At 39.3% G+C, this 26,707-nt stretch overlaps 1 protein-coding gene and 1 long non-coding RNA gene across 4 annotated transcripts; one reads left to right on the plus strand and one right to left on the minus strand.

Moving 5' to 3' along the window:
• The first annotated feature begins 428 nt into the window (after positions 1-428).
• LOC125801090 (uncharacterized) lies at positions 429-2,854 on the plus strand. Of its 2 annotated transcripts, none has more exons than XR_007438608.1 (3): positions 429-1,068; positions 1,104-2,402; positions 2,570-2,854. It is a non-coding gene; the product is annotated as an uncharacterized LOC125801090 (long non-coding RNA). The 2 variants fall into 2 exon arrangements; XR_007438609.1 differs by having other exon boundaries at positions 429-1,012; positions 1,048-2,402.
• A 1,335-nt stretch (positions 2,855-4,189) lies between these two features.
• slc39a6 (solute carrier family 39 member 6) lies at positions 4,190-20,313 on the minus strand. Of its 2 annotated transcripts, XR_007438610.1 has the most exons (12): positions 20,159-20,286; positions 17,533-18,300; positions 14,694-14,838; positions 13,343-13,450; positions 12,543-12,712; positions 12,241-12,423; positions 10,828-10,915; positions 9,754-10,095; positions 9,526-9,606; positions 7,709-7,899; positions 4,987-6,276; positions 4,190-4,233 (listed from the first exon to the last, which is right to left on the minus strand). XR_007438610.1 is itself a non-coding variant. In XM_007237631.4 (11 exons), the coding sequence occupies exons 2-11, from the start codon at positions 18,292-18,294 to the stop codon at positions 6,124-6,126; spliced, it is 2,223 nt and encodes a 740-aa protein (XP_007237693.3). In that variant the 5' UTR covers positions 18,295-18,300; positions 20,159-20,313; the 3' UTR covers positions 4,190-6,123. The 2 variants fall into 2 exon arrangements, 1 of the variants encoding a protein (XP_007237693.3); XM_007237631.4 differs by having other exon boundaries at positions 4,190-6,276; positions 20,159-20,313.
• Between the last annotated feature and the right edge of the window lie 6,394 nt (positions 20,314-26,707).

Consider the following 26,707-nt stretch of genomic DNA (forward strand, 5'->3'; position numbering starts at 1 on the left):
TCATTAAGTCAATGCACTAACCAGAGCTAGGCTGATAAGCCAATCTAAGCTAAATCAAAGAACCGTCTTTGGCTAAATTCGCTAAGCTAGCGTTAAGTTATATAAGTTTGTGGCACCCACAATTAACCTAGGCAACTGGGGGCAATATCAAGTGCATTTTGAATAGCCTGAAGAAGTAAGTTTATGTTAATATTACATAAATAAGGCAATTTAAAATAGTTTGTTGTGGGAAAACATTTATTAAAATAGCTTAATATGATGTGTGAGAATTAAAACGGCACGATAATTCTGGTCAGGTGTTAAATGTGTATTCCCGCCTTTAGCTTAGCGTTAGCTAAGCCATAGCATGAAGAAGTAAGTTTATGTTAATATTACATAAATAAGACAATTTAAAATAGTTTGTTGTGGGAAAAAAAATATTAAAATAGCTTAATATGATGTGTGAGAATTAAAACAGCACGATAATTCTCGTCAGGTGTTAAATGTGTATTCCCGCCTTTAGCTTAGCGTTAGCTTATCGTTAGCTTAGCATTAGCTAAGCCATAGCATGAAGAAGTAAGTTTATGTGAATATTACATAAATAAGGCAATTTAAAATAGTTTGTTGTGGGAAAAAATTAATTAAAATAGCTTAATATGATGTGTGAGAATTAAAACGGCACGATAATTCTCGTCAGGTGTTAAATGTGTATTCCCGCCGTTAGCTTAGCGTTAGCTAAGCCATAGTGTGAAGAAGTAAGTTTATGTGAATATTACATAAATAAGGCAATTTAAAATAGTTTGTTGTGGGACAAAAATAAATGGCCATCTTCAACATTTTCTGAGATTTCTAATTTGTCTTTTTCTACTTGTGCAGATGGAGTCATGAAATGTGACGGGACAGCCACCGAGGACTTCATACTTCGGAGCATCTCAAACATGCACCACAAAGACATGGAGGACACACCGCTGTCTCTCAGGACCTAGAATCTTAATGAAAGTATAATGATGTTAAGGGAAGGTGTAGTGGAAAGGTGTGATAGTGTTGAGGGAAGGTGTAATGTTAAAGGTGTGATAGTGTTGAGGGAAGGTGTAATAGTGTTGAGGGAAGGGGTAATGTTAAAGGTGTAATAGTGTTGAGGGAAGGGGTAATGTTAAAGGTGTAATAGTGTTAAGGGAAGGTATAATATTGTTAAGGGAAGGTGTAATGCAGGGGTCTCAAACTCATTTTTGCCGAGGGCCACATTGACATATTGGCTGTCCTCTGAGGGCCAGATGTAACTTACAAATATAAGAAAATGTAACCAGATGTAATATAAAATGAATGTAATTACTCCTTAATGTTAAATAACTCTCAATATACTATTTATCCAATCAAATATTACAGTTGCATGGAAAAATGTTTGCTTGTTGCTCTATTAACATAAATCCTTTTAATTTGTCATGTTATGAAATCCAAAAACTCCATCAATCAAGAACCAAACTATTCAAGTGAATAGAAATTACATCAAGTACAAGTTATATTAACTTTGATCAAAACGTTTGATACTGAAATAAGGCTTAATAAATATAAAATCAAAAACTGTGAGCTGTGACAGATTTAGCATTTCCTCAGATTTAGCAGTTCCTCATCCAACCACTAGTCGGAGCTGCAGCTGCAGCACCACAAGCCCGCAGTCTTTGCTTAGTCAGAGCTACAGCCCAGCCACGGGCTACAGGACTCAGCTGAGCCAGTCTGGAGCGTTTTGAAATTTTTTAAGTTCTTCTGTGTATGAAATAAAATAACCCCACTAACCGGATAATACAGCTCTCTACAGTTCATCTTTCAGCCCAAGCAGCTAACAGCAGCAGTTTAGAGCAGCGTCACGGAGGCACTGCTGGGATTACATTATAAACAGGTCAGTTAGCGCTGCTAACCTCAGGATGTTTATAACTACGGAGTTTAGTGAACACACCACGGCAGCAAGGTTAGACTGTTGAAGGCTACTGAAGACTACTAAAGCAGGCAACGCAGCGTAAGCAAAAAAAAAACAAAAACCACACACACACACACCAAAATACAAGTTAAGATAAAATATGAAAACGAACATAATAAAGCATAAATAATTAAATTGAATTGCGGGCCAGATGTATGTTTATTTTGTTAACCCGTGAGGGGCCGTATGAAACCGCGTGGTAATAGTTTTGAGGGAAGGTGTAATGTTAAAGGTGTAATAATGTTAAGGGAAGGTGTAATGTAAAGGTGTAATAGTGTTGAGGGAAGGTATAATATTGTTAAGGGAAGGTGTAATGTTAAAGGTGTAATAGTGTTAAGGGAAGGTGTAATGTTAAAGGTGTAATAGTGTTGAGGGAAGGTGTAATGTTAAAGGTGTAATAGTGTTGAGGGAAGGTGTAATGTTAAAGGTGTAATAGTGTTAAGGGAAGGTGTAATGTTAAAGGTGTAATAGTTTTGAGGGAAGGTGTAATAGTTTTGAGGGAAGGTGTAATGTAAAGGTGTAATAGTGTTAAGGGAAGGTGTAATGTTAAAGGTGTAATAGTTTTGAGGGAAGGTGTAATAGTTTTGAGGGAAGGTGTAATAGTTTTGAGGGAAGGTGTAATGTAAAGGTGTAATAGTGTTGAGGGAAGGTATAATATTGTTAAGGGAAGGTGTAATGTAAAGCTGTAATAGTTTTAAGGGAAGGTAAATGTTTAGTGAAATTGTTATGGTGTGAATCTAAGGTGTATGTTATGTTGATGTAAAATAAAGGCATTAACCCCAAATGAGATTTACTCATTATTTTTATTATTATATTAATGTTTCCCCAAACAGAAAGGGTCAATTTAAAATCAACAGTGGTAAGATGGGGGTAATTAATTTATCCCTTGCTTTTACTGGTTCTTTGCAGGTTTACATGTTTTGGAAAAAGTGAGAGGGTTGAAATGCAATTTATTTGTAAAGCATATTGTGTATAACTAACGTGCATAACTAGTTCCAGAAGGTTGTGAACCTGTTCCAGTAATTGTTTGGCTTAGCTTTGTATGCGTTTCCAGTGATCTGCTGAAGCTGGAACAATGGAACAGTTGCCACCGTCTGAAATGGCACTACAGTTATGTAGGGAGCCTCAAAGTAGCTGGTCTATAAAAACGAATACATGTAAATTTCACGTAGAAAAGACGTCCACAACGACTTAATTTAAACTAGAATTAGCCCTTATCCGGAGGTCTGGGGGACGTCAATACTGGACGTGCAGAAGACGTCAGAAAAAAGACGTCGTCTGGCGTCACAGTCTGCACCTTCAGGAGACCAAAATTGGACGTGCAAAAATGACCTAGAAAAGACGTCGTTTCAACGTCTCTTTGTTTAGTGGGTAACTACCTTCTACTACCAGATCAGGAGCGTCTCTCACTATCTTTAAGAAACTCCTGAAGACAGAGCTCTTCAAAGAGCACTTACTCTCCTAACACCTCTAACTAACTACCTTCTACTACCAGATCAGGAGAATCTCTCACTATCTTTAATAAACTCCTGAAGACAGAGCTCTTAAAATAGCACTTACTCTCCTAACACCTCTAACAAACTAACTACTTCTAACCTCATTTTCTGCTCCCCCTCCATTCCTTCCTTCTATGCCACTATTCAGCCGGGTCTCCTTTAAGCCCTGTCAAGTTGTTTTGGATAAAAGCGACCGCTAAATGCTATGTAATGTAATGTCACCTTTAACACAGTGATGCCTGAGGCCCCGAAGATTATCAGCATCCAGTACAGGCCGTCTGGACTTGGTCTGTCTGGTCTTTTTTTTTTTTACATGGTGTAATAAATATTTGACTGTTTTTGACAGAACCAGAGGTTTTGGGTGAACCTAATTTTTAAAGAGCTAAAATGCTCTTTATACTCATGTTAGTTGCAAATTGCTACTATTTAGTAACAGTTACTTCTCCAGCATTTTTTTTGCTCCATCTCAATGCTGCCATCAAGACTTATTGAGTTAATGTGTTTAATAAAATGATTAAAAGTCTTACTTTGAATGTTGGATGTGTGTTCTGTGAGTAAAATATAGCATTAGGAGAGATGCAAATCATTGAATAGTTTTTATTTCCATTTATCACGAATAGGTTTTTAGTTTGGTAGCAATCTCGCCACACAAGTATGGAAATACCATTAAATTAAATCTTAAATGCCAAAAAATTATTACTGATAACGTAAAAGGTGAGTGAAAACAGAACACAAACTGTTAAGATTCTCTGGAATCTTTACTGGAATATGAAAGACAGTACACTTTTTAACTTAAGCACTAGCTCTTTTGCTGTTCAGAGGTGAATATTATCGGCCTGTAGCTTGCCATTATCTGCTAACTAGCACTGCTAGCTGGAATTACAGAGCTACATGGGACTGACTGCTAGCTAATATAGCCCTGGCTTACCAGAACACTCAGGGTTCCTTAGCGTAGCTGGCTAATGCTCCTACACCCAGACCTAATGAAAATCTGGAAATCTAAGCTGACTGTAAAGAAATGGAAGCGCTTTACTCACCCAAATAAACCGTTTTCAGAAAATAAATTTGTGTACATTAACATCCAGCGCTTGTTTGACTTAAAAATAATTACAGTTTTGTTTACTTAGCTTAACTTAACTTTTCAGGTCTCGCCACAAAGCAGCAAGACCTGCTGAAAACATGGTGACACCCCTGTGCCTCACTAGTGTTGCTTCATGCACCTTATGTATTAAAATAGACGTTTATTAATAGTTTGCCTTATAAATCGGTGCACCTTATAGTGTGAAAAATGTGTTAATGTGGTATGTAAAATATAGCATTAGGAGAGATGCAAATCATTGAATAGTTTTTATTTCCATTTATCATGAATTGGTTTTTAGTTTGGCAGCAATGATGCCACACAAGTATGGAAATACCATTAAACTAAATCTTAACTGCCAAAAAATTATTAGTGATAATGCAAAAAGGTGAGTGAAAACAGAGCACAAACTGTTAAGATTCTCTGGAATCTTTACTGGAATGTGAAAGACAGTACACAAAAAAACATTTTTTTAACTTATATACACATACATGTACGTCAATCAGCTACAACATTAACACCACCTACACACATTTCTACACTTATTGTCTATTTAATCAGCTCCACTGATCATATAAGACATTCTGTAGTCCTTCTGTTTTCTGCATACTTAATTATTCTTTTTTTTCATCCTGTTCTTCAATGGTTAGGACCCCACAGAAGAGAGACCACCACATAGCAGCTATTATTATTTGGGTGGTGGGTGATATATTTGTTTTCTGGAGTGTATCATTCAGCCAACAGTGTCCTGGGGCAATGTCCTGTGAGCACTGATGAGGGATATAAGAATGACAGACAACCCATCCAGCAATAGATTCAGAGCTTCTGTCTCTGACTTTACTTTATCTACAAGATGGAGTAGCTAGAGCTAGTAGTATCTAATAGAGTAAAGGAAAGTGAGTGATTAAACACAGTGTTTAAAACATCCAGCAGCACTTCTGTATCTGATCCACTCACTGTACCAGCACAACACACACTAACACCTCATACACCACCACCATGCTAATCACTACTAATCACTGCAGTGCTGGGAAATAAATGATCCACCACCCAAATTATAATAATAGCTGCTCTGTGGTGGTTTTCTCTCCTGTGGGGGCCTGATCATGATTGAAGAACAGGATGAAAGGAGGAGAATAATAATAAAAGTATGCAAAGAAACAGATACAGGACTACAGTAAGTAGAGATAAGAGGTTGTTAACATCATGGCTGGTAGGTATATACATTCAAACATAACCCAACAAGGTACCGCATGAAATATTAGTATCAAAAAAGAAACTCTACAGTAACGTTTACTTTAGCATCTAATACTGACAGCTGAACAATCTGATGTATTCTCCAATGAAGCCTTCTCAACGCTTCACTGACGGAATGGCTGTGGATCACTTTCAGTGATTACATAATGACAGAGAGTAGCTTGTAGCAGTTTTGAGACAGTGTTTAAGCAGGTAACAATCAGCAGTTATTTTACCTGAACATAAAGTACAGAAGTAACAGAACATCCACGTAAGTTAAACATACACAACAAGGCTGTAGCAGGTCGTAAGAAGGAGGTTGTAAGAATGAATTAATGGTGTAACAGCTAGGCATGGAATCAGAAGTCAATGTTGAGTTGAATCTTGTGCTCAAACAAGGCAATTAGTAGCATGATGCCAAAGCCGAGCAGAATCCCGGCATTCTGTAGAACAAAAAACCCGCAGTGACTGAAGCCCGCCTCACTGGCATTGTTGTGCAGCATCTCCGGGACCTAAAAAACATACACAGATCAAACGAGCCAATCAGAGACTGTGCTGTACAGCAGGTGATGAATACCATATTTTTTGCACTATAAGGTGCAATAAAAATCTTTTAATTTTCCCAAAAATCCTCAGTCCAGTATTAGCATTAGCTGCTAACCACGCTAAGAGCTAGCTCTTTCACTATTCAGAGGTGAGTATTATCGGCCTGTGGCCTGCTGCTAACCCTGGCTAACAGTGCTGGAACTGCTTTAGCATTAGCCACTAACCGCGCTAAACGCTAGCTCTTCCGCCGTGCAGAGGTGAGTATTATCGGCCTATAGCCTGCTGCTAATCCTGGCTAGCACTGCTGGAACAGTATTAGCATTAGCCACTAACCGCGCTAAACGCTAGCTCTTCCGCCGTTCAGAGGTGAGTATTATCAGCCTGTAGCCTGCTGTTAATCCTGGCTAGCACTGCTGGAGCAATCATTAGCATTAGCATTAGCTGCTAACAGCGCTAAGCACTAGCTCTTTTACCGTGCAGAGGGGTGTATTATCGGCCTGTAGCCTGCTGCTAATCCTGGCTAGCACTGCTAGAGCAGCATTAGCATTAGCTGCTAACAGCACTAAGCACTAGCTCTTTCGCCGTGCAGAGGTGAGTATTATCGGCCTATAGCCTGGTGCTAAACCTGGCTAGCACTGTTGGAACAATATTAGCATTAGCTGCTTACAGCGCTAAGCACTAGCTTTTTTGCCATTCAGGTGCGTACTGTCGGCCTATAGCCTCCTTCTAACCCTGGCTATCACTGCTGGAGCACTATTAGCATTAGCCGCTAACCACACTACAAGCTAGCTCTTTCGCCAATCAGAGGTGAGTATTGTCGGCCTGTAGACTGCTGCTATCTGCTAACTAGCACTGCTAGCCGGGGTTAAAACAAGATACATGGGACTGACTGCTAGCTAATACAGCTCTGGCTAACCAGAACACTCAGGGTTCCTTAGTGTAGCTGGCTAGCGCTAGCGGACAGCTGCTAATGCTAATGCTCCTACACCCAAACTTAATGAAAATCTGGAAATCTAAGCTGACTGTAAATAAATGGAAGTGCTTTACTCACCCAAATAAACCATATTTAGAAAATAAATTTGTGTATATTAATATCTAGCGCTTGTTTGACTTACAAAGAATTTTTTTTTTTTTTAAGAAATACAGTTTTGTTCACTTAACTTAGCTTAGCTTAGCTTTTCAGGTTTCGCCACATAGCAGCAAGACCTGCTGAAAACATGGCGATACCCCTGTACCTTACTAGTGTCGCTTAATGCGCCTTAAAATCCGGTGTGCCTTATGTATGAAAATAGACCAGAAAATAGATTTTTTTTATAGTGTGCCTTATAAATTGGTGCACCTTATAGTGTGAAAAATGTGGTAATTGCATAATGTGGAAATAAGGTGTATAATACTCACCATGTCCACCAGTGCAACATACATGAAGAGCCCAGCAGTGAGGGCAAAGATCCACATGGCCACATTCTCTGCATAGTGACCAATCAGAATGCCTGTAATCATCCCCAGGTAGCCCATCATTGCAGAGAGCAGATTATAGAGAATGGCTTGTTTTACAGACATCCCAGCCTTTAGCAGCACAGCAAAATCACCTGCAAAGAAAGAGAAAATGGTACTGTAGCACTCTAGAGAGGATTATCTTGTCTGACATTAGCATGAATGATACTATGTGGTTGATCCTAGAGGTACAACAGTGCTTGAAAGGTTGCAAACCCTTCAGAATTTTCTCATTTTCTTAACCTAAAACCTCTGAGATTTTCACACAAACCCTAAAAGCAGATAAAAAGGAACAAATCACATACATTTGACAGAGCAGTGCACTAATTTATTAAGGAAAATCATCCAATATCACATATTTGTGAAAAAGTACGTAAAAGTATGTGAACCTATGCCTTCAGTATCTGGTGTTCCCTCCCTTGTGCATCAATAACTGCACATAAACTGTTGATTAGTCCTGCACACTGGCTTGGAGAATTTTTAGCCCATCCCTCCATACAAAACAGCATCAAATCTGTTACATTAGAGGGTTTCCTCACATTAACTGCTGCTTCAGCTCCTTCCACAACTTTTCTCCTGGATTAATATGTCAGGAAATTATTGGACCATTTTAAAACATTAATCTTATTCTTCTTTAATGATTCTTTGGAATACCTACTTGCATGTTTAGGGTCATTGTCTTGCTGCATGATTCACATTCTCGTGACAGTCAGCTCACAGACAGACATCCTGACATTCTCAGAACTCATTGTTCCCTCAGTGATGATAGCAAGCTGTACCACCATCATGTTTCATCATGATAAGATTTTTATGCTGGACTGCAGGGTTTTCCTTGTCTACAAACAAAACGCTTCTCATTTCTGTTCTGTAAAACATTGCTGGCCTTTGTAAAGGCCAATTAATACTTATGCGTTGAGCATATGCGTATTCTACACATAAACACAGACCATTTGCCTTAGCTTACGCACACGATGACTCGCCGCAGAAGCATAAACCAGACCTAACCCTGCCATGCACTCTACTGTTGTTCAGTGATTTCCTGATGGTGGACTCATGGACATTAAAATTAATGTTAGCCAATATGAGAAAGGCCTTTAATTGCTTAGAAGTTCTCTTAAGGTTCTTTGTGACATTGTGGACTATTACACCCCTTCCTGGTTGGTGGATCACTTCTAGGGAGGGTAATAATGGTCTTGAAGCTCCTCTATTTGTAGACAATCTGTCTGTTTGTGGACTGGTAGATACAATTTTTTTTATTCATGATTTAGTAATGTTTTCCAGCCTGATGAGCATCAACAATTCTTGTTCCTGACATGATACACTTCCAAAATTATGTTGTGAAGTTCAGACTTTGAAAAATCTGCCCGCTCACATCTGTCCAGTTTCACCTTCAGATTTTTTGCTAATCCTAAAGGTTCACTCAAAGATATGCATACTGGATCATTTTCATAAAAAAAAAAAAATTGAGCAAGTCAAGTTTTTTTGTTTTATTTGTTTCTCATTATCTACTTTAAGAAAATTCCAAAGGATTTACAAACTTTTAAACAACACTGTACAAAGTTACAGTACCAAATAATGTTGGACCTGTCTAAATAAGTGTGTGTAGCACTATATAAAACAGGGCTAAGCAAGTTTATTACATTTTCTCTTAAAATCACACATGAATAGTTTAGTGCAATTAAGTAGTTATCACTATTGTAATGAAATAAGCATGTTCTTACCCAGTTCATGAGGAAGCTCATGGCAGAATACAGCAACTGATGTACTGAGACCACTGGACAAGCCTTCTGTAAATGCTGCTCCTGAATATAAAACATACAACAAAGATTGTTTAGCGATAGTATTTAGTGTAACGTCTTTAAATTGAACTTTGTATAACTTTGAGACCTGTTTAATTTGCAATTCGCTGCATTGAAGCTTTTCTATGTGAATGAATGTGTGTAGGTTACCTATAGCCAGTCCATCGCTGAAGTTATGCAGACCATCCCCCATGATGACCATCCAGGCGAGGGTGGCCACCCCAGCCTGCTCAAAGTGCTGGACAGTGTATGACTGTGTGTGTCGATGAGTGTGGGTGTGTGGGTGGTGGTTCTGAGAGTGGTGGTGGTGTAGAATGTGGTGGTAGTCGTGGTGGTGGTGATGCTGTTCATCTGACTGGCCAACAGTGTCGTGGAAGTGGGAATGGCACTTGTTCTCACAGTCTTCATCTGTGTAGCCGCTCTGAGATAACATCACTTCCTCTTCCTCTGGTAGGCCTGGTCCACACGAATGCCCGCCGTTTGCCTCAGAATCTAAAGAAATAGAGATTTTATATTATAGACTCCAGAAGGATTATATAATGTATCCAGAGGAAGTATGGGACTCCAATGCTATTTAGAAAATAGTTTAAAGTTATGAGAAGCAAAAAATGACTGATATGGACAATATTGTTTGAGCAACACATAAAGAAATAGCGTAGAACACGTTTAACACAAGGATTTGTTGGGCGTCTCCACCGTGTGTGGAGGCTCCGTTAACAGCTACCAGCCCAACCAGTAGACCTACTTTTTTTCTGAACAAACACTGGATTGTGCCATTCCAGCAGAACTATAAGCTCAGTGCTAGTTCTAGAAGGAAACTCCTGTGCTTGTCACTCTTTTCTCAACCAATCACCAGCTTCCACCTGTCTTTCAACTTGCAACCAGCACTCCAGCCCTAGTGCAGCAAAATCTGCAGGAACTGTGTGAGAATATTCAAGCTGCACAGGATGCATTATCACTAGACACCATTAGGAACCTCTACAACTCCATGCAGAGATCTCTGGAATGTTGTGTTACACACGCATTACGCAATACTTCTGTATGTGTAGCTCAAAAAATGTAACCAAGAGTTGCGCAGATATGAGTCTGGTTTTTTGAACAATTTGTTGTTTCTGGTATCCTTTTGTTTCTTTTAAAGAAAGAAAGAAGGAGAGAGAGAGATGTTGCATTCAGTTATATCCAGTCACATGGAAAAAAAAAAAAAAACACATGCAAAGTTCTTACCATCTAATGGTTTGACATCAACGTCTTCCAGAGCTGGCACTTTCTCAGACTCCAAGATTTCATTAGACAAATCTGCCCTCTTTTGCACCTGCAAGCAAAACACACACATTTACAGTTGGCCTCATTATTATAGTGTAGGATTTGTGACTGCAAGATATTCACATGGATATTTAATGGGTTTTACGGTAGTGGGTATACAGTGCTTCAGAAAAGTGAGTAAAATATAAGAAAAATATAGTCTATTGGGCTTTTAGCTGGAGTACTGGACTGCAGAGATGGGGACTCAAGTTTTTGACACAGACACTTCAGACTCGACTCAAACTCGTGCTCACAAGACTTTAGAATTGACTCAAACTCGTGTTTAAAAGACTCCAGACTCGAACTCACGCTCAAAAGACTCCCAACTCGGCTAGAACTCGTGCTTAAAATACTTTTGACGTGACTCAAACTCATACTAAAAAAAAACAAAAAACAAAAAAACACCCCAAACTCGACTTGAACTTGTGCTCAAAAGACTTCAGACCTGACTTGGAATCATGTTTTGGGACTCATGAACAATTATTAGATGTTCTTTTTTTGGCACATCACTGAGGAAGCTTTGAAAAGTCTGACAAGCTTCCTTAACTTTTTTTTAATAGTAACCATGGTAACCCTTTAACACAGGTGTGGGCCTCACGCACTAGTACCTCAGATGAGAACACTATTGCGACCAATGCATCTGCACCTGCTACTGTTTGCCGCTCCCCTTTGTAATTATGTTTAGTTTTAAAACTTAACCCAGGTGGCACCAACAAAAGAATCGCAAAAGTTTGCAAAGTTAATATGCTAGGTTAATAGGTTGCCAAAGCTAATGTGTATGTGTGTTTATAGTTTGTGAGCTATTTTGTTAGATTATTTCTTGTGTTCCGTGAAAAAATTGGGAAGATACATTATATATTTCAGTGTTGAGAATCCATTTATTCTCCTGCTTAAAAAACAATGTTAAAATTTTTGATTAGATTAGCTTTGCTACAAACAGAATTGTTAGCAATATATATATATAGTTCATATTACTATAATTAACAGCCTAATTCATTTTACATGTTGTTTATAATACAGTAAACTCTTAAAAAATAGCTGGACAGTATTTTTTTGCAGACTGGATGGCAGAAGACGATCGAGGACTTCTTACAACCAGAAGAGACATGAGACCTTATGAAAAAGACTTGTGAACATCTCTGCTGGACACTCAGCACAGAGTCAGACACAGCATGCGTAAGAAAGGCCCCGAACTTTCTGACTTCCTTTTTTGTATGTTTTGCTTTTGAACAGAGGTTACAGGTGTCGGTGTACTGCTTAATTACATAGTGTAAAAAACTACAGCAGCAGTAAAACTGTAGTGTGTGTATGTGTGTGAGACTCTGTTCGTCTGACCTTTTTTTTGTCCTTATACATTTTAGCGAGGGTCAGGAAGTGCTCGATGAGGAACATGACATAGACCCCTCCCAGCGCAGTCAGCCCAGTCCAAACAGGCTTCAAAGAATCCTCCTCTTCACCATGATGACTGTGCTCCAAGCTTTCATTGACAGGATGGTTATGCTTGTGGTTTCCCTGAGACTGATAGGAGAAACTGCCAATCAGAGACTGAAGCCACACTGCTATAAATGTGTAATCTTATAACTCAGAACACACAACGGGGTTAATTCTACATGAGTATGTATGAGTACTTATCGTACATGGGGTATAAGGTGCAGAAAGGCGTCTCCGCTGAGTGTTCCCACAGCAAGGGCCACCAAGAAGCTGAGCAGGAAGTTGAAACAGACTCGGTCCATGAGTGGAATTAAGACCACGCCCACCAGAGCCAGCAAGCTGATTATAGTGATGGCAAGAAAACCCCCAATCCAAGCTGTAACACACACACACACATGCACAAAAACACCACATGTTGGCAAAGACTCCTTCTTGGCCCATATCCCTGCTATAAACCCTTTTGCTGTACATTTGATTTGATTTTATAGAATGAATAGGTATATTATACAGGTCTCCTTATATACATTTTTGTACAGTTATGTCATATGTATGCCTCAGGACTCTGTATTGACAATATACAATCAAATATATTGAGATACAGTGATTATAAGTGGCCCCAGAATGATATCAAGATATTTCAGGGTATTTGTGTGATAATATTTTTGGCAATAAACATTGCATTTATGAAAAAAATAAATTCATTAATAAACTACTGCAACAAAATACATTTTTTTAAAGTTTAGAAAGTTTTATTAAGAATTAATAAGTTATATATATTTAAAAGGAAAACAAATCTATGAACATTTACCAAGACCCTAGTTTTGCATAAAATAATAGTAAAATAAAAAGTAGGAAACATAAAGCAACAGTAACAAAGATCTACCACAAAATGTACATACATGCATTAACACATGCATAGTAACTGCATAGAAATTAATACCTAAAAATGTATACAGTATACAGTTTTCTTACACCCCTAATATGTACATACATATTCTATACTTACCGATCTGAATGGGAGAACTCTTCTGGGTTGTGTCAGTGTTTTCATGGTGATCATGGTGATCATGATGATGATGGTTGTGGGAATGATGGTGGTGCTGATTCTTATAATCTGGAAGAGAGCGATACATTTTTACTATTACAGTTCCAAAACACGGCTTCATTACTAAATATAAAACAGTATCTGTCTAAGTTAATAACTGTACATAAGCATGATACCTTTGCTTCACTTCCTGTAAAATAGTGCTGGGCGGTATACCGGTTCATTGGGTATACCGTGGGGTGAACTTGAACCAGTATGCACTAGAGGGCGCTGCGGGGCGCCGTGTGGAACAGGACAGTCACAGAAAAATCCCAGTAAAATAGAGCTGTAACTACAGCCCTTTTAAATATATTAATACTGTAGCTTGAAGGATGATTTAAATGTATTTGTTAACTGGAGAAAGAAAGGAAATTGTGGCTGATTTTCATACTGTAATGCCTATAATGGTTTCAGGAATAGTAAATTTATATTAAACTTGTATCTTACTTGTGCAATAGAACTTTTAAAAAATATCTCTTTGAATACTTAAACATCGAGTATTTTAGTTTTGTTTATAGTGTTAATGGAACTATTTATTTAAACATTTAATTTTGTAAAGGGAGCCGTGTTAAATTTGTTAGTGTATCTATTTTTAAGGTCTATTGTATTTTTTTAAAGTAACTGTCAGACAAATTCAGAGCAAGGAACACCAGCATGTTCACCCTGTGGGGCTTGAGGCAGGATCTTTCTGGGGTAACAATATTCATATTCAGTATTCAGCTCGGAAAATTGGGCTGGATAGTTGTGCTTTAAATGGGATCTCAGCTTTGTTTCCATTGTTTTGAAACAAGTCAACATACTGACTGATTCGCGTTGATGGTTCTCCCTGCTCATTTGGCTTAAAACCAAAATACTCCCACACCGTAAGTCCATCCGGACCTTCTAAAAAACCTTCTAAATGCTCTCTAAAGTGGTTTAGTTAAGAGAAAGTCCTCGAATACGTTCGCAAGCAAACGTTTGCTCCGCTGTGTGTTTCCTAAACGATAGCGCGACTCGTTTTCATGTAAACAAACTCACGCGGCCCATGGCTGTTATCAGCGTCTGCAAAAATTATCGCGATTAAATAAATTATCGTGTGATAGGTCAATAACATAGTTATAGCGACAGGCCTACTATCAATCAATATTAGCACTTGGAGAATTAACTTTTGATTTGTCATTAAAGCCTATGGGAACGGTCAGAGCTACAAATCATACTGCAACCAGACAGCAAAGATGTTTTTACTTTTTCATAAACATATATATTGATCCAATGACAGAACTCAAGCTCTAACCTGACAGGTTGTCAGCATGCATAAAGCAGGACTTGGAATCGATCTGTAGGAGCAGAGCCGGACAGAGGAAGCTGAAGTCCTGCACAGACAGAATCACTTCCTGGGACATGCCATGTAACTCCAGAATAGTGGTGGCATTCTGGCACTGATAAAAAGAGAAAGAGAGAGAAATTATTTGGGTTACTGAAACAGAAAGATGGTCATCTGCATTTATTAGCTATAAAAAGTTCACATGTTGGACACATTCCTGCTTTACTATATTACAGTATTTACTCACCAGTAAATAAGCAACTGCTGTCCTAATATCCCTATAAAGCTGCTAAACATGGAGTGCTAGTGATGTTTATTGTAAGCTTATTTTCAAGTTCGAACTTGTTCTGTAAAGTGCAAAGTAAAATCTCATTTTTGGAAGGATTTGATGGTTTTATAGTTTAGCCTTTGTGACGATTATAATACCCATTAACCATGTCTCCTTTTTGTTCTCCCAGGCATTTATTTACATTATTTATATGCATCTTTTACATTAAAAATATTAAATATAACATCTCTGACTGGTTCAGCACACTAAGTCGCTATCACCATGATCGGGATATATTGGTTCGAATCGCTGGTTCGCTGGAAGTCGCTGGTTCGAATCCCAGTTATGCAACTCGCCATCATCTGCCAGAGCCCAGAGAGAGCACGATTGGCCTTGCTCTCTCTGGTGGGAATTTGGAGCGCTCTTCGCTCATCAATCCAAATGTAATGCCGGTCAGCACAAAACATCTGTGAGCTGATGTATCGAAACCGAGTCGCTGCGCTTTCTTCCAAACGCGTTGTGATGCTACTCGGGAGGCATGTGCTAGTTTTTACACTCCTCTTGTTGGGGCATTACTAGTGATAGGGGAGTACAGCTGAGTGGGTGGAATAAACGGCATAGTCAAATTGGGGAGAAAAGTGAGATGTTGCTGTTTTTAACTCTGACCTCTCTATTGCAGTCCACAATTCTGTTCCAATATGGCACCAAAAATGTTTTTTTTTTTTTTAAACTTAGACAACAAATTAAAAAGTAGACTACAGTAGTTTGCTAAAATTGTCTGAGCACCGAAATGCTGCAGTATTCCTTTAAATTTTTCTGAGCAGAAGCTCTGCTCTCTGTGGCCCTGAATCAAACGCTTTCTATTTGTTTTTCTTTATCTTGCAGAAGAAAACCAACAGAGACCAGAAGCTTTTCCCACTGTGGGAACCACCACAGAAATACAGCAGGTGTGCTTCTGAATCTCAAAACTTAGGGCGTTTTCACGACTGAAGTCCACACCAGAGTCCGAACACAGATTCACATGTTTGTTACATTGTATCGTATACAATTAGTCCAGTTAGTTTTGGTTTACACTCCAGTTTAGTTACAGTCTAAGCGCACTAAAAAACTCTGCTACATCCTGTTATCATCACCTGTGTGTGCTGCATCTCTCTCTATATATACTTTACACTGAGTATTTTGTAGAAGCACATCTTGTAGGTTCTGCAAGTTGCCTGTCCAGTTGTTGTGCCAAATTCTGCCTCCCAGCCAGAATTCAAGTCATCTTTTTATGCAGGTCAATCTCGAAGAATAAGCATAACAAATTCCCCTCATTTTTTTTATTTTTTTTTATTAAACCATGGTTTCTCTACAGTAGTCCTTTTTCTTCTTCTATTGTTTAACAGTTGACGACAGCCTGAACCATCTGTAAAAATGCTTGCACACTTAAAAAAAACAAACCAGATCTTGATTCGATAGATCCTGACCGAAAACACACACTACTTTTTTGGTCAGAATAAATTTTGGTCTGCACTGTGGTTCACAGCACTAGGTGAGGTAGGTGTAAAGTAGGGGTGGGAAACTCTAGGCATCTTGTGATCCGTTTTAATTGTGATTCAGAGATCTGCAATGTGATTATTGAATGATTATCGATGAGTCTTGATGCATCTTTTCCTTCAGTACAGGATTTTTATTTTCTCACTGCATGACTACTTGGTACTTTTAAAGTAAATTATCTTTTTACTTTGACATGATTTATATTTATAGTTCATAGTTATTTTAATAAATCAAATGATTAATACAAAAACCTAAGATTATTGTTTTTAGGGTAATATTGAAACCAACTACAAGGAGAGCAGAAATGAAAAGATGATAATGTTGTGGCTGATCAGTGTAATGTACATAGAGAGCTGGTTTTCATGTTGTGGCTAATCTGTGTACAAATTAAGTATAATGTTTTGTGTTTATCTCAGGGAAATATGATAATATTGAAATGTGTTGAGTTACTAAGTTTAACTGAGAGCTTTAATGGAGGAAATAAATTAAAATACAAGTGTGTGTCTTTGTGTGTGTGGGAGAGAGAGAGAGAGAGAGAGAGAGAGAGAAAGCACAATGACTCTGTTTTGACAGTTTAAAGTAAAATTAATGGGATGAATGTAGTAAAATGTAGCTCGGTAAGGTAGTTTGCTGGATTAGAATTCGTACATAACACAAACAAACTGACAGCGTGAGCAGTCACGCACACACGCGCTCACACACGCGCTCACACACAAACATAAATCTAGGACAACATGAGGAAAATGCGAGATCAAATGATACGCATCATTTAGGATATGGGATGGTACAGAGTATGAGAAAGGGAAGAATGCTTGTTCACAGATCTGAACCAATTTAAAGCACACAAATTTTAGAATGTGTGCATATAACCTTTGTTGGAGACAATTAAAGAATCACTGTATGTATTTGTATATAGGGTGTATATAGGGATTCTTGATATTATAGGTTTTCATTTTGCTTAAGTATTCTGGATTTTAAATACAGTTAGTGTGATTGTATGTGTACCTCTTGACCGGAGCTTCTCTGGTCATGGTCGTGATCATGGTCGTGATCGTGGTCGTGATCGTGGTCGTGATCGTGATCATGGTCGTGGTCATGGTCGTGGTCATGGTCGTGGTCATGGTCGTGGTCATCCAGGTGTGGCGTAGTCTCAGTCCCAGTCGGCTGAGTGTGGTTAGATTGAGTTGTATTAGGCTGAGGGAGTTCCACGTCCTGCATGAGGTTGTAGTTTGCGCTGCGGTTCACTCTACGAGACTTTGTGGCATAAGAGGGCGTGGTCAGAAGTGCAGTCGCGTCAGGAGCTCTCTTCATGTACAGATTGTGGTGAGCGTCAGTTTGGCTCTTCTTCCCGGAAGTGGTATCATGGGACACGCTGGGGGCGGAGTCTGTCTTCTCCACAGGAGAACCACTACTGTCCTTTTTGCTGGCAGCGGTGTGCGTTTGTGTGGCGTGTTTGTGTGTGTGTGAATGTGAGTGCGAATGCGAGTGTGTGCGGTTGTGGCTGTTTCCATGATGCTGCACTATTACTTTCCTGATTCGGTCTAGCCCCACCCCCTCCAGCAACCTCTGGAGACCAGCCAATGAGATGCTGCCATTCTGTCCATATTTCATAAAGAGGGCATGCAGGTGCTGCTGCTGCGTCTGCTCCGCCAGCCGACTGTCTGTCTTCACAGAAACAGGGCCACAGTCTGCGGACACTTCCACTGAGCATGCCCAAAACAGCGTCAGGGAAATCAGTGCCAGGACATGTGCCCTGGCAGGCAACATTTTAACCTGGAGAAGAAATGATAGGAAAAAGGAGTTATTTGTGCAAATGATCATAACGTGATAACATGCATAAATCATTGATGTACATTCAATCTCACTCTGTCATTTCTATGATTACATTTCACCTACTAAAAAATCCTGTTTTTATGATATTCATTATTACCATAATTCCTGATATTTACAGCGTAATTCTGGTTAATAAAACTCTAGTTTTAGATAGTAATAAAATAAAAATATTAAGATATCTAAAACTTCACCTAAATCTCCCAAAAGCACAGTACTACTAGTTACAACTACATTTTGCTAGTCAGAATTACAATGGTGATATCTAGATATTTAAATTTCTAATAGCAAAAAGTAACTATAGTTATTTGTAATTGGAAAGAGCAAGATTTATGTAAATCAAAATTTTAAATTTCAAAATTTAATATTATTACAAGTAAAAAATATTGTAGCTGTAGCTCATACATAAAATTAGATGGTCTACCAAACCAGTAATAGCTGCATTACAGAAATCTGTAATTTAAGTTTATTTTAGTATAAACAGATATACAGATTTATAGTATAAACAGATTATGATTTGTATCACTAGGCTAAAACAGCTTGCCACACATATACAGAGTTGTGAGCAGCTAGTAAATTAATCTTAAGTATTAGAATCTAAAGTAGTTACAAGTCCAAGACGTTAACTATCTATCCCTAAAACATTATCACCAGGAGTAGGATGAACGGATGTAACAGCATTACATAATCATAATATATAAATTCATGATAAATATAGAGAGATTACTGGCAAGAATTACATCACATCCTAAAAAGAACAATCTGAGTAAGCACATATTTTGTGAAATGTTGCTTGCCATGATTTTTAATGTAGAACATAGATCACTTTATACACACTTTCTTTCTGATGTAAACATGATGAGTAAACATCCTTATTAGTCACAATAACTCAAGACAAATCTCATACATCTCCTGTTAACATGACAAAACATTTTTTTAAATACAGCATAAACCAGCAAACCAGACCAGAACAAGACCAGCAGTTCAGACTTTTTTTTAAATGAAACTAGACCAAATGCTGACAAGTGAAAACAACTTATGTCTAACATAATCAGGTAATGAATGTCAAACATTTATGTTTTGATTAGAGATTTACAAATACTAAACATTAAGTTCTGTTCCAGCTGTAATGGTAAAAAAATGTATTAGGAGACAGGAGACTTATTTAATAAAGACTTGAGGATCACTTGGTATTCAGTGAAGACACAGGATGGATTTTTGTAAATGTTTAGGTTATATAATTTACTGAATATTTAAGTTTTTATTTGATCTTTATTTGAAAAGACAGGAAATACAAAAGTAATCCTAAGTAATTAGATAAACCATAAAAAATAGTACTTCAGATCTTGTTGCAATTACATTTTTAACAGATTCAGTAATCAGTAAACCTGTAACAGATTTTAAATTAACCCTGCTAACCCTGTTTATTAGAGATTCAGTTAAAGGTCTTCTGCTGATCCTGATGTTGAACCTGTTAAACTCGCCATATGCTGAGCAGCTCTACTGCAGCGTTTTCTCAGAACACAGCAGTTACTGAGTGTTAGCTACAGTCTGTAGTTAAACAGTTTAGAGGCGAGTTTACAGCAGTAATTACTGAGTTATAACTGGTATAAATAAGAAGAGTTGAAGAGTTAAATCAGTGTAAAGTGAGTAACAGATGAGGAACTCTCTCTCTCTCTCTGTATGTAAGGTCTGCCGGGCCTGGAGCGGAGGCTCCGGGGTCTGAAGCTGTGGGTTAAACGCGGTAATAAACACGCGGTTATAAAGCGGAGCTCCGCGGCTCTGATCTCCAGCTGCTTACCGGAGCGGGGTCGCTCAGCTCGGTCTGAATTAAGCGCTTTTCCCGCGGCGCTGCGCTCAGCACTGCTCTCCGCTCGCTTTGTCTTCGGCTCGTGTGCAAACACACGTCATTTACACACAGGAAATCACCGAGCTGCACTTCCTGCTTTTGGCCCACGTGCTTGGTTCAGGCTGACAATTTTATAAAAAAAAATCTCGATATTGCTAAAAAAAATCTTGATATTGTAAAAAAAAAGGTCTCCATATTAAAAAAGATCTCAATATTGTACAAAATAAATCTTAATATTGTAAAAAATGACCTCAATATTGTAAAAAATGATCTCGATATTGTAAAAAACTATTCTTGTTAATGTAAAAAAAAATAATCTCGATATTGTAAAAAAAAAAATCTCAATATTTTAGCGGGCACAAATGTATGTTATTATATTGACCCATCTGGTGTTTATGTAAAACAATGAGATGCTTTTTTTTATTTATTGTTAGAGGACTACTGACTGAACTAACTGCAAAGCTTATTTTAAGTAATTTTAGGAGATTAGATGGGAGAATTATTTTAGGTAAATATAAATATAATCAAATATAAATTATGAAAAATCTCAATATGATTTCTGTTATTCTTGTAAATCATTTCGCCAATGTAAAGTAAGCACATAATATTCCTATATGTTTTTCTAGTATCCTATAGACGCATACAAACACTACAACACTTATTTCACTTGAGCATGCCGTGTTGGTTTTCCAATAGGTGCTTTTGCGTAGCAGTACTATTTAAAATCCACATTTGACCTCTATATGTGTTATTGTTTTATGTGTTATATATTTATCTATTTTAAACAAAGTAGTGTTTGGACTTGTTGTTACATTTTATTGCCGTTAGATGGTGATATTAACCTACAGGAGTAGAGCAGAACTTTAACGGTGCCTCAGGTGAAGATCTGGGTTTGTTTAAATTTTTTTCTGATTTAAAAATTACCTCAAAAACAATGCAAGAGTCGTTATTCAGGAGGCAGGAAATTTAGTTTTTACAGAATTTCACTGAACAAAACCTTGTATCACCACTTTTACTGCTTTTACTATGTTACATAATGTGAATTAGGTTTTCTTTACATGTTGGGATGAATTGACCAATAGAATTGCTCTAAAATAATTATTTTAAATTCAAATTTAAATCTAAAGTTTGGCTCTTCAGCTCTAATGTTCTAATCCATATTATGGAAAGAACTACTAAACTAAGTAAAAAAAACAGCTTAATGAAATGAAGGTCGATCAAAAGTTCAAGAACTTTGAAAGTATCCTCAAGTGTAGTCGCAAAAACCATCAAAACTTAATGCTTTACAGAGTATTTTGGTTTAACACTTTTACAGTATTAAAGTAACATTGCCATTTATAGGTGAAGAATGAAATTCACTTCGTGTTTAATTTGTTGTTTTTTTTCTAGTACACAATCTCATATCAGATATAAACATAACAGGTTCAGTAGTAACACATATTTGCAGATCAATGAAATCATAAAATAGACACATTACCAAGATCAAATATCCTTAATGTAATCCTGATTATTCATGTTCCCATTAATTCACATGGGGTTTTGCTCTCTAATGTTTACTACTACAAACTGCAGGTACCGGTATTGTTATTCCAAATATCAACACTGCAATTCTGACCAGTAAAAACTCCATAGAGAGATCTAGATTTATCATTTGTACTAATCAGAATTCATTTACAGATGGACTGGACTTCTTTCTAGTTTGTAGTCATTTAGTGTAAGAATGATTCTTTGAGTTGAATAAGTTTTTTTTATATACAACTTTTGGAGTAACAGAAGAAACACTGAAGAAAGTCAGTTTACAGTTTATTTTTTTAAATGTCTCATTCACTCATTTCTCATGCTTCACAAAAATCATATGCTGTGTAACATATTGTGGCGGCTCTGGGTTGTGTGTGTGGCTGCCGGTCTGATGCCCAACTGGAGTGCTGGCGCTGTGGGGGGCGTGGCCACAAGCGAGCGCACTGCAGCCGGCCGGGAAACGGAGCCGGGACCACCCAGTGAGGGTTACGGTGGCCCCAGGAACACTATGCTTACCCTCGGGATCTGATTCCGGAACTGCCGGACTCAGCGGCTATTTCCTGAAATGCACATTGAATGGAGTGACTGTGAACGCGCTGGTGGACACGGGCTCGTCAGTCTCACTGATACGGCCCGAGCTAGCGACGGAGGAAGTGGCCAAGTTTGTGACTGACAACAGCCAGCGCATCACTCTCTCTTCAGTCACCGGGGATCCTATAGGTCTCCTAGGATTAGAGTTGCACGGTGTACCGAAGGTTCGATTCTTTTTCGATACTACGTCATCACAAACGATTCGGTTCTTTAGCGTTCGATGCTTTCGATACTATATAGCCCAGTCACTAGCTTCAAATGAGTCAAATTAGTAGGCGCGATTTGATTCAGTTCATAAGAAAACTGATTCACACCGCAGCAGTCGGTGTGGCAGGATTCAGATAAACTTAGTGTTCTGAACAAATGAATCGATTCACGTGTGAATCGATTCATTTGACTCGCTTGAGCGACACACGCACGCGCAAGCCAGCAGAGCAGCAGCGAGAGAGAGCAGCGGCGAGTGTAGAATGGCGACGTCTAAAATAACAGATGTCTCTCGTCCGCGACTTGTGGACAAAACGGGCGCGAGGAGTGAAGTGTGGGCAAATTTTGCTTACATCGCTGATGAAGAAGGGAATCCGACCAACACCACAAACCCAGTTTATAAACGGTGTTATAAGTCTATCCAGTGCAGAGGAGGGAACACCAGCAACCTGGCTACGCATTTAGCAGACAAGCACCCTGATCTCTACAAAGAGCTGAGAAGTCGACAGGTTAGTGGAGTTAGTCAAGATACACTCTGTCTGTAGCGTTATTAAGATTTACTAGCCCTGGCCCGCCGGCGGGCCAGAAATTTATAATATTTAATATCTGGCTGTGTTTATGAATAGTTATAGGTTCAATATAGACACCCAATATGCCATTTTAAAGCTTAGAATCTCGGCTTTTCAGTTATCTAGCCCATACCTGTCAAGTTTCAGATTTAAAAATAAGGGATATTTTCCTCTGTACGCTTAATGCCGTCCCACCAGCCCAACGAAGGTTCAGTATCCCTTACATTTTAAGACAGGTTTACAAAAAATCTAAAATTACCACAAGTGAACCACTTACACACTACAATTAGATTATTAGAATCTGAAATGTTGTGGACATTCCTACATATGTCATTCTTTTAATACAGCCAAATTAAAAACCCTTTTCTATATATTTAAAAAAAAATTAAGATTTCATGTCTTTTTTGTAATAAATGCACTCTTTTATATGATATATTTTTTATTTATTTAATGGATTTAAAATTGAACAAAGGGTGCACAAATTCTGCAAAATTACTGTTGGTGACCTAAAAATAGTATCATGAGCTTTTACTAAAAGGACATGGACCAGATATGTTTCATCAGTAAAAATTAGTCCTAAGTGGCCTACACAATAAATTTTAATTAATACTTCTTCCTTTTGATCACTCCACCCCTGATTAGTTCAGTTAATTTCGGTCCTCTCCACATTTCTGCTTAAACTGAGTCACAAGCTGTATTTTTTTATTTTAAAAGGTTTAATCTGTGTGTTTTATTTTGGAGAGGAGTATTTTTAAGCAGCTATCAGAAAAATATCATCACAGTTTACATGATTAGCCTACCGTTACCTTTCTTTTAGAAAAATCCCTGAATATCCAGATATGTTTTAACATCAGCAGCTCCGACTAGCTGCCTGAACTCACAGCGACGGGGGGGGGGGGGGCTTCCCCACACTGACCCTCCTTTGCAAGCTGATTGGCTGTTTCTCCTGAAAGGCGGGACTTTCTCCTTGAATCGGCTACACGATTGGTTAAGAGACACAGAGCGGTCAGTGCCCTGTCTCCTCAATAATATATATTTTTTTATTTGAATATAATACGGGAAATTTACGGGAAAATACTAATACGGGAGGACGGCGGGAAAGAGGAGTAAAATACGGTAGTTTCCCGGCCAAAACGGGAGACTTGACAGGTATGATCTAGCCTATTTAGCTGGATCTCCTTTCAGAAAATAAACATTTAGGGCGAAATATGCCTTGCTTCTGAAAATATGAAATCATAATTTTCATATTTCCGTTTCTCGTACGTCCATATTTGATCGAATGCGGACATGTTATACACCATTCGAACCGTCTGTCTCTCCGGATTCGCTCCGTTTTACTGTAGGATGTACGGTTCCTGAATTAGAGCTGAAAGAGCGCGTCACAGCGCGTGTTCAGAGTTAAACGCTGCTTGTTTTTCGCTGCAGGGTTACCTCAGGTCACTCCCTCCACCCCCTCAACCCCCACCAGCGGCTCCCCCACGCTCTTACCTTCAAAACCAGACTTAAGAGAATCCATCAATCCAGTCTCCTGCAATCCCCAATTATATACAAACAGCGCATGAAATAAACTGAGGCAGAAAAAAAAATAATATCCACTTTATCTCCTTATTAAAAGCGTAATTTTCGAGGCTGCATGTGATAACGCACGTGTGGTTAATCTGCAGTCCAAGGAGAACAAGGTTGACAGAAGACCATGTGGACACACTTGTTTTCCTGGCTAAGAACCTTAAACAGGCAAAGAAACTTCCCACAGTGTAGTTTCAGAAAAGAAGAGGTTTTAGTTTTTAGGAAGTGTTTAGATAATTATGTTATAGTTAAGGTTATAATAACGAAACTTGTTTTTTGTTCAAATGTTTCATTTTAGAATAAAAACGTTTGCACCGATTGTTCAGTGTTCAATACAGTCCAATCAAAAATAAACATTTTATGTTCAGATATTTTTATTGTTTTTTTTTCTTCCAAGTATCGTTTTGGTATCGAGAATCGTGATACTACAGTTGGTATCGGTATCGAAGTCAAAATTTTGGTATCGTGACAACCCTACCTAGGATTAACGGAGTTGACGATTGATGTCGGCAAGGGGCCCTTTCAACAACAGTTCTGGGTAGGACGCATCAACGACCCGTGCATTCTGGGCAAGGACCTGCTCTCACGCGTCGGAGCTATCATTGACTGTGCACGGGGCTCGGTGCTGGTGACTGGACTCCCCGTAGAGATACGCGACGAGTTAGGGGTAAGTGAACTGGTGGGAGGGAATGTGTGTGATTCGGTGCGTGATACGGTAGAGGGTCCGCTGGATGCGGGGTTGAGTGTAGATCCGATAGAGGAGATGCTGGAGCGCAGTTGTGTGGGTTTATCTGGTCCCCAACAACTCCGTTTGCGCGAACTGATCGGCCGTTTTCGCACGAGTTTCGCTGTGTCTGAGCGCGAGTGTACTAAAACTAGCCTTGCGGTTCATTCGATAAACACGGGTGATGCCCAGCCCATCAGGCTGAGGCCGCACCGTCTGGCGTTAGCAAAGCGCGTAGCGGCGGAGCAGTTAGTCCGCGAGATGGCGAGTACGGGCATTATTGAGCCTTCGAGCAGCCCGTGGTCGGCCCCGGTGGTCCTTGCGAAAAAGAAGGATGGAAATTGGCGCTTTTGCGTGGATTATCGGCGACTTAACGCTGTCACGAAGCTTGACTCCTACCCTCTCCCCAGGATCGACGATACGCTGGACCAGCTGTCTGGCTCAGCCTGGTTCAGCTCGTTAGACCTGAGGAGTGGATATTGGCAGGTGCCCCTCGCGGTGGGGGATAGGGAGAAAACCGCTTTCTCGCTCGGCTCAGCCCTATGGCATTTCACGGTGCTTCCGTTCGGATTGTGTAACTCGCCCGCTATTTTGAGCGTCTTATGGAGCGTGTTTTATGCGGGGTTCCGCGGTCGTGCTGCGTCGTTTATTTGGATGATGTCTTGGCGCACGGAACCGACTTCGACTCCGCACTGTCTCACCTTGAAATGGTGCTCGGTGCGATTCAGGCGGCTAACCTGAAGCTCAATCCGGCAAAGTGTAATCTGCTAAGGCAGCGCGTGAGCTTCCTGGGCCACGTAGTGAGCGGTGCTGGCGTGGAAACCGATCCCAAAAAGAGGGAGGCGGTCCGTGACTGGCCCACACCGCGAGACGCAAAAATGGTTCGCAGCTTCGTGGGGCTCGCCTCGTATTACAGGCGGTTTATTAGGGGGTTTGCGGATGTGGCAGCGCCGCTTCATGCTCTGACTAAGCCTAGAGTGAAATTCCGCTGGTCTGACGAGGCGGAGTGGGCATTCGAGGAGCTAAAAAGCCGCCTGTGCAATGTGCAATCGAATGTGCAATCGAATGCCCACTCCGATTCTAGCGTATCCGAAGGTGTCTGAGAGTTTCATTGTGGATACTGATGCGAGCGACCACGGCCTCGGAGCAGTCATGTCGCAGGTTCAGGACGGCTCCAAGCGCATAATAGCATACTATAGCCGCCGCCTGAACAAGGCGGAGCGCAACTATTGTGTAACGCGCCGGGTACTACCCGCGGTGGTCGAAAGCCTTAAACATTTCCGAGCATACGTGTATGGGGTGCCCTTTCTGCTGCGCACTGACCACGCC

Source organism: Astyanax mexicanus, chromosome 4 (assembly GCF_023375975.1).
Source record: "Astyanax mexicanus isolate ESR-SI-001 chromosome 4, AstMex3_surface, whole genome shotgun sequence".
Lineage (NCBI taxonomy): Eukaryota > Metazoa > Chordata > Actinopteri > Characiformes > Acestrorhamphidae > Astyanax > Astyanax mexicanus.

What these genes read in the sequence shown, in the direction of transcription:
- slc39a6 (XM_007237631.4), bottom strand. Translation starts at nt 18,294, where the DNA reads ATGTTGCCTGCCAGGGCACATGTCCTGGCACTGATTTCCCTGACGCTG. An exon ending in GCATGCTGACAACCTGTCAG is followed by an intron (nt 13,451 to 14,693) that starts GTTAGAGCTTGA and finishes GCTCTCTTCCAG; the next exon opens with ATTATAAGAATCAGCACCAC. An exon ending in TTCTGCACCTTATACCCCAT is followed by an intron (nt 12,424 to 12,542) that starts GTACGATAAGTA and finishes TTCTCCTATCAG; the next exon opens with TCTCAGGGAAACCACAAGCA.